General features: G+C 55.6%; 1 protein-coding gene across 1 annotated transcript in view; it reads right to left on the bottom strand.

The window, feature by feature from the left end:
- LOC311521355 (uncharacterized protein) overlaps nt 1-15,422 on the bottom strand; it is a 47,881-nt gene that overhangs the window by 19,719 nt on the left and 12,740 nt on the right. The window contains exons 2-4 of the mRNA XM_084629634.1: nt 8,160-8,465; nt 7,354-7,451; nt 6,430-6,622 (exon numbers count right to left, since the gene is read on the bottom strand). Coding sequence (XP_084485760.1) covers nt 6,430-6,622; nt 7,354-7,451; nt 8,160-8,465 — 597 coding nt within the window. The remainder of the gene's footprint in view (nt 1-6,429; nt 6,623-7,353; nt 7,452-8,159; nt 8,466-15,422) is intronic.

Raw genomic sequence — 15,422 nt, 5'->3', positions numbered from 1 at the left:
TTCCTCCACCCAGCCCCAAACTGAAAACTAAACCCACCCAGCAGGTTCCCTGCTGCAGTCTCCCTCCACATTCCTGGGCAGAGGTGTTACCTCCCCCTCCCCCTCCTGGCTCAGGTGACAGGCTCTCAGGTTTCCCTTCCCCAGGGCACATTCCCAGGTCAACACTCCCCCCTCCCTGCTGAGTCACATCGTCACACCTGCACTTAGGACGGAAGAATCCCATGCACCGCTACAGACTAGGGACCGAATGGCTCGGCAGCAGTTCTGCAGAAAAGGACCTAGGGGTTACAGTGGACGAGAAGCTGATATGAGTCAACAGTGTGCCCTTGTTGACAAGAAGGCCAATGGCATTTTGGGATGTATAAGTAGGGGCATTGCCAGCAGATCGAAGGATGCGATCGTTCCTCTCTATTCGACATTGGTGAGGCCTCATCTGGAGTACTGTGTCCAGTTTTGGGCCCCACACTACAAGAAGGATGTGGAAAAATTGGAAGGAGTCCAGTGGAGGGCAACAAAAATGATTAGGGGTCTGGAACACATGACTTATGAGGAGAGGCTGAGGGACCTGGGGATGTTTAGTCTTCAGAAGAGAAGAATGAGGGAGGATTTGATAGCTGCTTTCAACTACCTGAAAGGGGGTTCCAAAGAGGATGGCTCTAGACTGTTCTCAGTGGTAGCAGATGACAGAACAAGGATTAATGGTCTCAAGTTGCAGTGGGGGAGATTTAGGTTGGATATGAGGAAAAACTTTTTCACCAGGAGGGTGGTGAAACACTGGAATGCGTTACCTAGGGAGGTGGTGGAATCTCCTTCCCTAGAAGTTTTTAAGGTCAGGCTTGACAAAGCCCTGGCTGGGATGATTTAGTCGGGGATTGGTCCTGCTTTGAGCAGGGGGTTGGACTAGATGACCTCCTGAGGTCCCTTCCAACCCTGATATTCTATGATTCTATGATTCCATCTGTTTACTGTCTGTCCCAGAGACTTGAGTTGGGGTAGGTGGAAAACACATTTTTCCTTGTGTAGCTTCAGTCCAGACTGACTAATTAGGCTTACGACTTCACTGAGGGTTTTGTTGTGTTCTTCCATCAATGATCCATATATCAAAATATCGTTCATGAAAACTAAAACTCCATTTGTGTTTCTTAACCGTTCTTCCATCCTTCTCTGAAAAATTTCAGGTGCAGTGGTCATCCCAAAAGGTAAGGAGTACTTGTGGCACCTTAGAGACTAACCAATTTATTTGAGCATAAGCTTTCGTGAGCTACAGCTCACTTCATCGGATGCATACTGTGGAAACTGCATGGTTAGTCTCTAAGGTGCCACAAGTACTCCTTTTCTTTTTGCGAATACAGACTAACACGGCTGTTACTCTGAAACATCCCAAAAGGTAATCTTCACAAGCAGAATATCCCAAAGGCTGTGATAAATATATAGCACTTTCTTTGGCTAAAGGAATTTGCTAGAATCCACTTGATGCATCCACTTGGAGAATACTGTAGCTGTTTTCACTTTGGGAAGGAAGCTGTCCAGCGTTAGGAGATATTTTCTCCCACAACTGCTTCATTAAGTGTTTTAAGATCCACACAGATGCATATTTTTCCATTTTTCTTTGTAACTGGTACCACTGGGGGACATGTTGCTGTTGGCTCAGAGATTTTCTCAGTTACGCCAATCTGCTCCATGTTTAACTCAGTCTCCACTCTATGAAGTGGGATATGAATATGTGTGATAGGAATCCCGCCAGGTGTATGTACACTGTGTGATTCAGCATTGTCCTAGAAGGTGATTTGTACGGGGTCTTCTTTCAAAATTCCGATATCACCAAATATTCCATCGAGTTCTTCCACCTTTCTCACTAGGCCCATCACGGCTGCCACACTGAGGCTGAGAAGACTGTTGGTCCATGGTCCTTTGATCACGTACACTCTGGATGCATAGCTTTTGTCTTTGTATAAATAACGAGGAGTCCTTGTGGCACCTTAGAGACTAACACATTTATTTGGGCATAAGCTTTGGTGGGCTAAATGCATCTGATGAAATGGGCTGTAGCCCATGAAAGCTTATGCCCAAATAAATGTGTTAGTCTCTAAGGTGCCACAAGGACTCTTTGTTATTTTTGCTGATACAGACAAACATGGCTACCACGCTGAATTTTGTCTTTGTATGTTGTTTCTGTGGTAGACTGTGCAGTTCAGAATACCTCCACGGCTAGTTAGAGCTGCATAAGGTGACTTCTGCTCTGGGAGAGGTTGAAGGTGATTGTAAATCCCTTCTGAGATGACTGTGACATCAGTTCCTGAATCCATTTCAAAGTTAATAGTCTTGCCCTGAATATTCAGTTTCACTCTCCAGGCAGGCTCTGTGTCATCACAAGTGCTAGATCCCAGAAACAAGGGCTCTTGGTTGTCTGTAATACGAGTTGTCATAAATATAAAGGGAAGGGTAAACCCCTTTGAAATCCCTCCTGGCCAGGGGAAAGCTCCTCTCACCTGTAAAGGGTTAAGAAGCTAAAGGTAACCTCGCTGGCACCTGACCAAAATGACCAATGAGGAGACAAGATATTTTCAAAAGCTGGGAGGAGGGAGAGAAACAAAGGGTCTGTGTCTGTCTGTATGCTGCTCTGGCCAGGGACAGAACAGGAATGGAGTCTTAGAACTTTTAGTAAGTAATCTAGCTAGGTATGTGTTAGATTATGATTTCTTTAAATGGCTGAGAAAAGAATTGTGCTGAATAGAATAACTATTTCTGTCTGTGTATCTTTTTTGTAACTTAAGGTTTTGCCTAGAGGGGTTCTCTATGTTTTTGAATCTAATTACCCTGTAAGATATATACCATCCTGATTTTACAGGGGGGATTTCTTTATTTCTATTTACTTCTATTTTTTATTAAAAGTCTTCTTGGAAAACACTGAATGCTTTTTCATTGTTCTCAGATCCAAGGGTTTGGGTCTGTGGTCACCTATGCAAATTGGTGAGGCTTTTTATCCAACATTTCCCAGGAAAGGGGGGGTGCAAGTGTTGGGAGGATTGTTCATTGTTCTTAAGATCCAAGGGTCTGTGTCTGTAGTCACCTAGGCAAATTGGTGAGGCTTTTTACCAAACCTTGTCCAGGAAGTGGGGTGCAAGGTTTTGGGAAGTATTTTGGAGGGAAGGACGCGTCCAAACAGCTCTTCCCCAGTAACCAGTATTAGTTTGGTGGTGGTAGCGGCCAGTCCAAGGACAAAGGGTGGAATATTTTGTACCTTGGGGAAGTTTTGACCTAAGCTGGTAAAGATAAGCTTAGGAGGTTTTTCATGCAGGTCCCCACATCTGTACCCTAGAGTTCAGAGTGGGGGAGGAACCTTGACACGAATCAACTCCTTCAATGCTTTGGTGCAGCAAACAGCTGCAAAATGTCCATATTTCATGCATTTATTACACCGTGTGCCTCTGGCTGGACATGCATCATCTCTTGGTATATGATTTTTTCCATACCTTGTGCATGTAGACAGGAATCTGTCCCTCTTAGCCTGGGGGTTCTCTCTCCTTTCCTCAGGGGTTTTATGATCATTACTTTTAACAGTCATGCTGAGTCTCTTTACCGCTTATAAGCTAGGTTCTTGTGTTTCATGTTTGGTCATTTGTGCTTGGTTTTGCTGTCTCAGCAGCTCAGACTGCTTTGCTGTCGGTGCAGCTGGGTGTAGGGTTAAGTCTGTGTTTAATTGCAGTTGCTGTGAAACATTATTATCAGTTAACCCAGTTACCAGCCTGTCTCTGCTATTTTCATGTTTTGCATTCCCCCAAATCACAGTTTTCAGCCAATGCACGCAGAGCTCTTATTAACATTTAACATTTTCCCCTGGTTCTTGGATTCTCTGATGAAAACACACTCTTTCATCAACCGCATCTCTCTGAAGTATTAAGTATGCATCCAACATAGCCAGGACCCTTTCATAGTCATCTTTATGAATGTCTTCAGTAAAGTCAAAGCATTTAAAGATATGCTTGCCTGCTTCCCCATAGCATAAATTAAAGTTGATACCTGTATATCTCCGGTGTCTTTGTGGAGTTTGTTTGCAATTTGAAATCTTGCAAAATATGGCATCCACTCTGTCCACTGGGAAGATCTGTCAAAGCTGAAGTTTTCTGGGGCATTGAAGAATAGTGTGTTGATGAGATCCTGCAACCTTTGTTGCTTTGTTCCTTCTCTCTGCAACTTTTGTTGTTGTTTTCCTTCTGTTTCTGTTCTCAGTTCACTCCTGACACTTCCCCAGGATTTTTCTGAACCCAAAGCGCTTGGTAACTTTACTCTTTGCGAGGTGGTGTCAAGAAATAAATCAATGGGGACACAGCAGACCATCTGAGAGATGGTTGGCACAAGCAGTACAACAAAAGAGTGCTTTCACTTACAACTTCTGCTTTATTTAGTCTCAAGCACATACACACATAAGCAACAAGTTAGAGCCCCCCAAACCAACAGTTACCCCAAAGGTCTGGAGGGATCTTCGAGTGGGTCAGTGTAACAGGGTCAGCACCCACCTTTCACAAGCACCCCCTTCTGGTCTGGTGTCAACCTACAGTTTCTTAGTTCTTGGAATGGGGTGGGACCCACCTCTCATGGGCGCCCCCCATCCCTCGGCTGATGGTTTCTTCGACAGGTCTTCAGTGACTCAGCCCTCAGTCGCACACACTATCTGTAGGTGGAACAGAACAGACAAACCCGTTCCAGGGTATACAGTCTTTACCCTCCACCAAGGCTTCCTCCCAGGAGACACTGCCTTCTAGAACAGTCCAACGGGGCCCATTGTGGTTCCCTGGACTGGTGAGTCCTATCGGCAGCTCTCCCTGGGCTCAGTCTCTAACCAGGCCAACCGGCACCATCACAGTACCCTTCATTGGTCTGGCTAGGCTCTGGGCTCAAGCCTTGCTCACTCCCTGCAGTCAGCCAGGAGCTCCTTCTTCGCTACCCCAGTCTTTGGCAGCCTTCCCTGGGCGCAGCCTTCCCTGAGCTGTCCCTAGTCCTGCTGCTCTTCCAGTCAGCCAGCCAGGAACCCAGTTTTCCCTCTTCCAGCTCCAGGCAGCAACTGACTGACTCTGTCTCTTCTGCTCCTTTTTATATGGCTCTCCTGGCCCCTGATTGGTCACTCCTGCAGTCCCTCTGATTGGCTGCTTCCCCTGCAGTAACTCTAGGCTGCTTGGAGGACTTCTCTTCTGCTCCTCTCTGGGACGAGGTGTGGCAAGACCCTAAGGCCCCCAGCAGATGGCCCCTGGCCCTAGTCCACTGCGTCAGAGTCAACAACTGATTTCCAGTGGCCGGCCTTCTGTCTGCTCCTGGGGATCTTGAGATGTGTCCATGAGGAGTCCACGTAACTCAGAACTTTTCCCCTTTTTATGCTTGTGTCACATAGCTTGTCAATCACCAATAACATCTGAGCAAACAGTTTGTTAAGCAAGAAGTTTCACACCGTTAGTTTGCAGAGTCTGCAGTCTCATGGGCCCGGCTATACTGTACTGTACTGCTCAGATTGAGAGAGCGAGACGGGTACCCAGAAGTCACCTACTTCAGGACAGGCCCAACAAAGAAAATAACAGAACGCCACTGACCATCATGTACAGTCCCCAGCTAAAATCTCTCCAGCACCTTATCAACGATCTACAACCTATCCTGGAAAACCATACTTCACTCTCCCAGACCTTGGGAGACAGGCCAGTCCTCGCTTACAGACAGCCCCCCAAACTGAAGCAAACACTCACCAGCAACCACACATCACACAACAAAAACACTAACCCAGAAACCTATCCTTGCAACAAAGCCCGATGCCAACTCTGTCCACATATTTATTCAGGGGACACCATCATAGGACCTAATCACATTAGCCACACCATCAGGGGCTCGTTCACCTGCACATCTACCAATGTGATCTATGCCATCCTGTGCCAGCAATGCCCCTCTGCCATGTACATTGGCCAAGCCGGACTGGGAGTGGGTGGCTCATTACAAAAGCAGTTGGGCAGCTGCAGCTCCCAGCAGTGGCTCTGCAGGCGAGTCCCTCCCCACCCGGGCAGGGGAGACAGGGGAATAGCAGTGAGCAAACGGGGGCTGGGTCTTGGGGGGAAGGGGCAGAGCGGGGGTGGTTCCAGCACTCCTGCTGGAGTGTGTGGTTTTTAAATATTACCCGAGAGGCCACTCACAGTGGCTTGAGGGGCTGTTGAAAACAGGGGGTGCTGCTGGGCTCCCAGGGCGCGGCTCCCTGTCAGAGGGGCCAGACATGCCCTGGGGCAGGCCTGGTTTATGGCCCAGGCACTGCAGGTGCGTGCCGAAGGCCCTGTCACAGGATGACAACAAAGGAGAGGGGCCGGGAGCCACGCCAGAGAGCTCAGGGAGTGGCTTTTGGTCCGTGCCCTGGTCCTCGGCCCCCTCAGACTCATCCTAGAGCAGGGAGGCCCCTACCAGAGATGTTGGTTTCAAAATCCCAGCGCGACTCCTGCCCAAGGCCGGCAGCCGTCAGGCCCTGGATTGTCACCGTGTAGTTGGTCCCGTGTCTCCAGGGGTGCAGCAGGTACTTGGCGACCGACTGATTCACTCGCACCTTCTCGACCTCGAGGAAACTGCTGTTGTACTCTCTCCTGGCCGTGATGTTCAGCTAGAGAAAGGAACGCGGCTCTGGAGAGGAGCGGTTCTGACCCCCAGCCCCACCTGACAATGGGCACAAGCCCCACGCTGCAGGGAATTGTCTGAGCAGGGACTTCACCTGTGCCAGCAGGGACTTCACCCTCCTTCTCTCCCTCCCCCTGCAGCACGGCAGAGCTGCCCAGCAGCACCGGGAGTTTCTTCTTCCTCTGCGGCAGCCAGCATGGCCACCTGGGCAGCAAGAGGGGCATTGCTCAGGTAGGGGGAATGCCCAGGGCCGCTCCCCCTCACAGGGGTCCCCCATTTGTCAGTGTCCCCCGGGGAAGTGCTGGGGCACGGAGCTGCATGCTGTGCCAGGCAGGGGACGGGCGAGAGCCCGCAGCAGAGGGGCACGGAGCTGCATGTTGCATTCGCAGGATCTGGGTCAGAGCCCGCAGCACAGGGGCTCGCAGCAAGATGGATGCAATGCTGGAGACAGGAGGGATTGGGTAGTTTTAAACTCCCAACTGGCCATAAAGGGGGAAAGCCTAGGGAGGGCCATGGAGCAGCTGGAGAGTGGGGGCGAGATGCCCCTCACTCTGGGGCAGGGCTCGGCGCTGCGGGAAGGGCAGCAGAAATGGATAATGACACCTGGACGATGCCCCCTGAATCTCCCTCCCTCTCTCGCTGTCCCTGCCCACTCAGACCGTGCCCCGGGCTGAGACACCCTCCAGAGGCATCCCAGCGAGTCGCTTGCCCCGGTACCTGGTACCCGACGATCGCCCCTTTGCAGGGCGGCAGCTGTTTCCACCTGAAGGTTTTGGTGCTGGGATCCAGCGGCTCAATCTTGGGTTGGTCTGGGGCTGAAAGCGAAGGAATCCCAGGTCACTGACCGGGCCCAAGGATGAGGCACCCTGTGCAGAGCACTGTGGGATCGGGGGCTCCCGGCACAGGGATCACCGTTCTGGGTGGTCCCTGCTGCAGGAGGGCGAGGGCCAGGCCCTGCCACCTCTCCTGGGCAATGCTGGCTGGCTGGGCATGAGGAGCTGGCAGCGTCCTACAGCTCCTCCCTGACAGCCCCTGGCAGCAGACACACAGAGCTCCTGCCCCTGCCCTGGCTGCACGAGGGGCTCAGACACCACAGTGAGGGGCGTGGTACCGGGACTGGACTGGATGGACGGACTGCTGGGAAGGTGGGCAGCCGACCAGCTGGGCTAGGGCAGCTAGTGGCTCTTCTCCCAACCGTCCCACGCCTGGGCCTTCAGAGCCCCGAACACACCGTGGGATCCCCCCACACCGAGCCTCAGGTTCCAGGCTCACCCCACAGGGCTGTTCTGGGGAGATGGGGAGGGAGATGCGGTTGGGGGACTCTGTTTACTGTAATGAGCCCCACACCCCTTTCTCCTGAGCCCCCCCTCCAACCTCCAGGCAGGGCCCCGATCACCAGCTAAGCCTGCTCAGTTCGTCGGACAGGGGGGTTGAGTTGCAGAGCGACTGAGGCCCGTCTGCCCCCATGCTCAGCAGCGAGCCCAGGATTCACAGCCACGGGGTGACTTCCCCACCTCCCCTACCTGTTTCACTCGTGTGGACCTGCTGGCTATAAAGGACGGTCGCTGGGTAGCCCCCAGAGATGGTGACTCTGTAGGAGGTGAAGGGGTGCAGGGAGCTGCACGTTACTGTTCCTTCCAGTCCCTGTAATGGCTGCTCGCTGGTGGTGTGCTGTGGTCTCCGGCAGGGGCCTGACAGGGGTCCAACCAGCCAGCATTGGGCCCGTATCTTCCAGCTGCTGTGGCAGGATTCGGGGGGTTCACAAGTCCAGTGCAGTTTGATGGTGGCGGGTGAAATCTCCAGGGCCCCTGGGATGATCCGGGGGGTCACTAGAGAATAAGCACCAGCATGAGGGTTACTTTCCTGCCCTTTCCGCATGCACAGAGCTCTGCAAAGGCATTCCAGTCAAATAGCCCCTGCTCCCCACCCACAGCGGGGTGAGAGGCCAAACCCACCAACATCTCAGCTCCTCGGGTGGAAGGCACCACAGAGGACACAGGATTACCATCAGTATCGCCTAACTGAGCCCCGGAGGGGGTTCTGATCCAAGCCTGATTTCCTTTTCTTCCAGGAAACCTCACCCCCTTTGCAAACACCCCCGGTGCTCCCGTCCGTACCTCCGTCGCTCGGCAGCCAAGCAGGACACAGCCCTTTGAGGGAGCTGGAAGCTGGAGCTCCCTGCCCCAGGGCACATGCAGGCTGCAGTGGGACAGGGACGCAGCCCATGGAGACTACAGGCCTTGCGCCATGCGGTCCCGAGCGGCAGCAGAGTGCATGCTGGGATTGCCAGACCTGCTGACCGGACACGCAAAGTCCAGTTACTGCGGGTGGGGGCGGCAGGGAGGTGCTGAGTCACCACCCGCGCCAGCCCCTCCTCAGCCGGGGCTGCCTCCTACCTGTGTCGGGCGCTGCAGCTCCCAGCGGTGGCTCCGCAGGCGAGTCTCTCCCCACCCGGGCAGGGGAGACAGGGGAATAGCAGCGAGCGAACGGGGCTGGGTCTTGGGGGGAAGGGGCAGAGCAGGGGTGGTTCCAGCATTCCTGCTGGAGTGTGTGGTTTTTAAATATTACCCGAGAGGCCACTCACAGTGGCTTGAGGGGCTGTTGAAAACAGGGGGTGCTGCTGGGCTCCCAGGGCGCGGCTCCGTGTCAGAGGAGCCGGACATGCCCCGGGCAGGGCTGGTTTATGGCCCAGGCACTGCAGGCGCGTGCCTAAGGCCCTGTCACGGATAACGACAATCCCAACGCTCATTAAAACACTGCTTCAAGCTCGGTGGGCTGCAAAGAAGAACTTGAAAAGTGCCCTGAGTGTGAGTGATGCGGTGATGTCTGCCTGAGTCTGCAGACAGCCTTGATCTGGGGGGACTGTAGCTGGGCGCACCGGGTGGAACGAGGAGAGCTTAGACTGAACAGCAGGAGAAATGTTTGGGAGCAGACCTGCCCCTCCTGCTCCAGGGCATGAGCCAACCTCTGACTGGGGGGTGGGGACTCTCCCTGGGGCAGGTGACCCCATCGCTCCCTCCTGGGGGGTTCCTACGTCTCTGTCTGAAGCTGCTAGTTTGGACCCAGGATCCGGGGCTCGATGGAGCACAGCTCCGGTCCAGCCTGGCGCCGTCCTGACAGGGACACCCCCGCCCCCCAGGAGTGGCATCCTCTCTGGGGGTGTGGAGGGAGCAGTTAACACTGGGCCGCTCAGAACGCTGGGGAACTCCCTGTTGGGAACAATCCTGCCCTGGCCTGGGGATGGGCTGGCTGGGCCCAAGGGGGCTTTGCTGGCTTCAAGTGCTACAAGTCTTTAAAAAATACCCTTAAAGCCCCCCCCCGCCATCCCCCCCAATGTGCCTTGGCCTCGTGGCCTCCTCTCACAGGCACTGACCCCTGACCTCAGGCCTTCCCCGCTCCCCTGCTCTGTGTGCGCCCAGACGGTTCTCAGTTACCCCACGCCCCAGCTGGGTTTCCAGCCGCGTGAGCAGGGAGCTGGCCAGGGCCGAGAGCCGCTGTGTCCTCACTTACCTGGACAGGTAACATTCCCTGTGGTAGGGCGCCATGTGCCCCGGTCCCACCTAGCCCAGTCACTCCAGGTCTGACCCTGTCTCACACATCTGATCACAGAGGGCGAAGGCTGGGACCCCCCAGGGCAGCTCAGTGTCGTCTGTTCATTCTGGCCATAAAACGGCCGGTCTGGCACAAACCGGAGTCTGGGGTCCCACTGGGGCCTGGGGCATTTCTCTGCCAGAGGAAAGGGGTGTGGTGTTAGTGAGGGCTGGGGCAGCCTGGCTGGGAGATGTCTGACGCTGGGGGATAATCACCCAGTGACCCTGAGCTGCCCTGAGGGGTTTGAGCCCTCGCATCCCGTGATCACATGTACCGGACAGGGGAACCGGAGCATCTGGAATGAGATTGCTGCCTGCCTGGGTAAGTGTGGGCCCCCTACGTGGGTCACCGTGATTCCAAGGGCCTGGACTGGTGCCGGATGCTCCGTGACCCTTCGATACTGTAGGGAGGAAGGAATTGCCGTCCCAGATCAGAGCAATGGTCCAGCTCAGGCATTCGGGGATGTGCCGTACAGGGCCCGAGGCAGATAGACAGAGCTCAGGGGGCAGGGGAGTCTGTTCTACTGAGACTCCTAGAGCTGCCCCCAGGAGCCGGAGCTGCAGCCTCTGTCACTGTGCCAGTCCCTCGGACACGATGGGGTGGGGCCATTTCTGGTGCAACCTTTTAACAGTGAGGGTCATTCCCTAAAAATGTTAACATGTCTGACTGGCACGTGAAACCTTAAATTAGAGTGAATACATGAAGGCACGGCACACCACCTCTGAAAGGTTGCCGACCCCTGTGATACGTCCTCAAACCCCTATACACACAAGAACACCCCCCCCGACACCCTATACACAACCCCATAGACGCCCTCTATGGGCGGGTGACCATGTTCAGGAGGGGGAGGACATAGATAGCTTCCTGACGGTCTTTGAGAATGCCTGTGAGCTGCACAGGGTTGACCCTGCGAACAGGCTCCAGTTTCTCACCCCCTTACTGGACCCCAAAGCCGTGGAGGTGTACAGCCGGATGACAGGGCCGGAGGCAGGGGACTATGAACTGTTCAAACAGGCCCTGCTCCGTGAGTTTGGGCTGACCCCCGAGATGTACCGGAGAAGGTTCCGGTGTCAGCGTAAAACGCCTGAGGTCACCTACCTACAACTGGTCAACCGGATGCAGGGGTATGCCCGCAAGTGGACAGCTGGGGCCCGAGCTAAAGAGGACCTGCTGGACCTAATCGTACTGGAGCAACTGTATGATCAGTGCCCGTCCGACCTGAGGCTGTGGGTGGTGGACAAAAAGCTCGAGAACCCCCAGCACGCAGGGCAGCTGGCCGACGAGTTTGTGAACAGTTGGTCAGGGGGTAGCCGGGAGGAGTCCCAAAAGAACAGGCCCCCCCCGATGCAGAGAGAGGGTCACCAGGGGGCCTCCCAGCGGGGAAATAGGGAGAACCCCCTCCCACGGGGAACGCCTGGCGTCGGGCCCCTCCGACCCGCTCGAGGGGACCAACGTGACCTGAGCTGCTATCACTGTGGCCAGAGAGGCCACGTACGGTCCCAGTGCCCCGGGCTCAGGGACAGACTGAGCAGACCCAACCTACCCAGGGTTAACTGGGTAGGGACTCAGCTGGACGAGGGGCAGACGACCCAGAAAAGGGGGGCTGCCAGTTTACCACCTGCTCAGGAGAGAAGAGTACCCCAGGCCAACTCTGCCAGAGGGCTGGAGGCTCTGGACTCAGGGTGCTCGGTTTACAGGGTGGGCGCGGGGCTGTCCCTCCGGAGAGAGTGCCTTGTTCCCCTGGAGGTGGATGGGAGGAAGGTCAATGGATACTGGGATACGGGCGCGGAGGTGACGCTGGCCCGGCCTGAGGTGGTGGCCCCAGATCGGGTGGTGCCCAACACCTACCTGACCCTGACGGGGGTGGGCCATTTAAGGTGCCCGTGGCAAGGGTACACCTGAAATGGGGGGCCAAGGAGGGCCCCAAGGACATAGGGGTGCACCACCATTTGCCCACTGAGGTTTTGATGGGGGCGAACCTAGAGGACTGGCCAAGCAATCCCCAGACCACCCTGGTTGTGACCTGTAGCCAGAGCCGGCGAGGGGCACTGCGTCCCTACTTTGGGGAGGGTACCACATCGGAGGCGCAGAACCCTACCCTGTTGGGGAGGGAGCGCCGAGGGGCACGGCTCGGAGAGGCTGTGGACTCAGACCCGGCCGGTGAGAGGGAGCCGGTCCCCATCCCTTCCCCAGCCACTGAGTTCCAGGCCGAGTTGAGGAAAGATCCCTCCTTGCGGAAGCTCAGGGACCTGGCCGACCTTGGTGTGGTACGGACCATGAGGAGAGGCTGCCAGGAGAGGTTCCTGTGGGAGAAGGGGTTCCTGTACCGAGAATGGGCTCCCACAAGGGAAGTGGAGTCCTGTGGGATCAGGAGGCAGCTGGTGGTCCCCCAGAAGTATTGCCGCAAGCTCCTGTCCCTGGCCCATGACATCCCCCTCGCAGGGCACCAGGGAATCCGGCGCACCCGGCAGAGGTTGCTACAGAACTTTTACTGGCCCGGGGTCTTTACCACGGTCCGGCAGTATTGCCGATCCTGTGACCCCTGTCAGAGGGTGGGGAAGGGCCGGGACAAGGGGAAAGCGGCTTTGAGACCTTTGCCCATCATAGAGGAGCCTTTCCAGAAGGTGGCCATGGACATCGTGGGACCTCTCAGGAAGACGACCCGGTCGGGGAAGAAATACATTCTGGTGGTGGTAGATTTTGCCACCCGCTACCCCGAGGCAGTGCCCTTAGCTTCCATTGAAGCCGACACCGTGGCCGATGCGCTCCTGACCATTTTCAGCCGCATGGGGTTCCCCAAGGAAGTCTTGACAGACCAAGGGTCCAACTTCATATCGGCCCTGCTCTGGTGCTTGTGGGAGAAATGTGGGGTCCGGCACAACTGGGCCTCAGCTTATCACCACCAGTCCAATAGGCTGGTGGGGAGGTTCAATAGGATGCTAAAGATGATGCTGAGAACCTTTATGCACCAGCACCCGCAGGATTGGGACAAGTACTTACCGCACCTGCTGTTTGCGTACAGGGAGGTGCCCCAGGAGTCTACCGGATTTTCACCTTTCAAACTGTTATATGGAAGGAGGGTGAGGGGCCGCCTGGACTTGATGAAAGACGAGTGGGAGGGGAAGGCCACTCCCGATGGAGAGTCAGTGGTGGAGTATGTCCTGATCTTCCGAGAGAGACTGGCTGAACTCATGGGCCTGGCCAGGGAGAATCTGGCCAGAGCCCAGAGGAAGCAGAAGGTCTGGTATGACCACACGGCACGGGCCCGCGCCTATGCCACCGGGGATCAGGTGATGGGTCTCATCCCCGTGAGAAAGAACAAACTACAGGCCGCCTGGGAGGGCCCTTTCAAGGTCGTCAAGCAGCTCAATGAGGTAAACTATGTGGTGGAGCTGTCGAACCGGGCGCACCACCGCCGGGTGTACCATGTGAATATGATGAAGCCATATTATCCCAGGGGGAATGTGGTGTTGGCCGTGTGTGGACAGTGGGAGGAGCAGGGAGACGACCCTTTAGTAGATCTATTCCCTGGGACCAGAGCTGGTTCCCCCCTGCAAACAATTCCCCTCTCAGATCAGCTAACCCCTGCCCAGCAAGCTGAGGTCAGGGGGGTGCTGCATCCGTACCGACAGCTGTTTTCCAACCAGCCTGGACGCACTAATCTGACTGTCCACCGGGTGCAGACAGGGTCACACCCGCCGATAAGATGCTCCCCCTTCCGAGTCACAGGGAAAACTGCTCAGGACCTGGAAAGAGAGGTCTGTGACATGCTGGCTTTGGGGGTGATCCAGCCATCTGCCAGCCCTTGGGCCTCGCAGGTGGTGCTGGTCCTCAAAAAGGACGGGTCAGTCCGGTTCTTTGTGGACTATCGGAAGCTCAATGCCATCACTGTATCTGATGCCTACCCCATGCCCAGGCCGGACGAGCTCCTAGACAAGCTGGGAGGAGCTCGGTACCTTACCACCATGGACCTTACAAAGGGCTACTGGCAAGTGCCGCTGGATGCAGATGCCCTGCTGAAATCGGCCTTTATCACCCCTCTGGGGCTCTATGAGTTCCTGACCCTGCCTTTCGGCCTCAAGGGAGCACCGGCCACCTTCCAGCGCCTGGTGGACCAGCTCCTGAGGGGGATGGAGAGTTTTGCCGTGGCGTATACTGATGACATCTGTGTCTTTAGCCAGACCTGGGTGGACCACGTGGGTGACCCAGGTTAGACAAGTGCTGGACCGACTCCAGGGGGCTGGGCTGACTGTAAAAGCGGAGAAGTGCAAGGTGGGGATGGCGGAAGTATCTTACCTGGGCCATCGGGTGGGGAGTGGCTGCCTACAGCCAGAACCAGCTAAGGTGGAGGTGATCAGAGACTGACCCGCTCCCCACACCTAAAAGCAGGTCCAAGCCTTTATTGGGTTGGCAGGATACTACCAAAGATTTGTGCCCCACTTTAGCGCCATAGCCACCCCCATCACCAAGCTATGCAAGAAGGGGAAGCCAGACAAGGTGGTCCAGACTGAGCGGTGCCAGGAGGCTTTCTGGGTGCTGAAGGAGGCTCTGGTCAGTGGCCCAGTTCTGGCAAACCCAGACTTTGACAAGCCCTTTATGGTGTTCACCGACGCCTCCGACACGGGACTGGGGTCGGTGTTAATGCAGGAGGATGAAAAGGGGGAGAGACACCCCATCGTGTACCTGAGCAAGAAGTTGCTACCCCGGGAGCAACACTACGCGGCCATCGAGAAGGAGTGCCTGGCCATGGTGAGGGCCCGCAAGAAACTAGAGCCCTATCTGTTCGGGCAACACTTCACCGTGTACACCGACCACTCTCCCCTGACCTGGCTGCATCCGATGAAAGGAGCCAACGCCAAGCTCCTGAGATGGAGCCTGCTCCTGCAGGATTACGACATGGACGTGGTCCACGTGAAGGGAAGTGCCAACATGATAGCGGACGCGCTGTCCCGGAGAGGGGGCCCCAAACTTCCCCAGGTCACTGGTCAGAGTGACCCCGCTCAGTTCAGTCTTGAAGGGGGGAGAGATGTGACAATGTGACACAGCAGGGAGGGGGGAGTGTTGACCTGGGAATGTGCCCTGGGGATGGGAGACCTGAGAGCCTGTCACCTGAGCCGGGAGGGGGAGGGGGAGGTAACACCTCTGCCCAGGAATGTGGACAGAGGCTGCAGGAGGGAACCTGCTGGGGGGGTTGG

The sequence above is a fragment of the Lepidochelys olivacea genome (genome assembly GCF_965140295.1).
Source record: "Lepidochelys olivacea isolate rLepOli2 genome assembly, chromosome: 5".
In the NCBI taxonomy this organism is placed as follows: Eukaryota; Metazoa; Chordata; order Testudines; family Cheloniidae; genus Lepidochelys; species Lepidochelys olivacea.
This window is presented reverse-complemented; position numbering and strand designations above follow the sequence as displayed.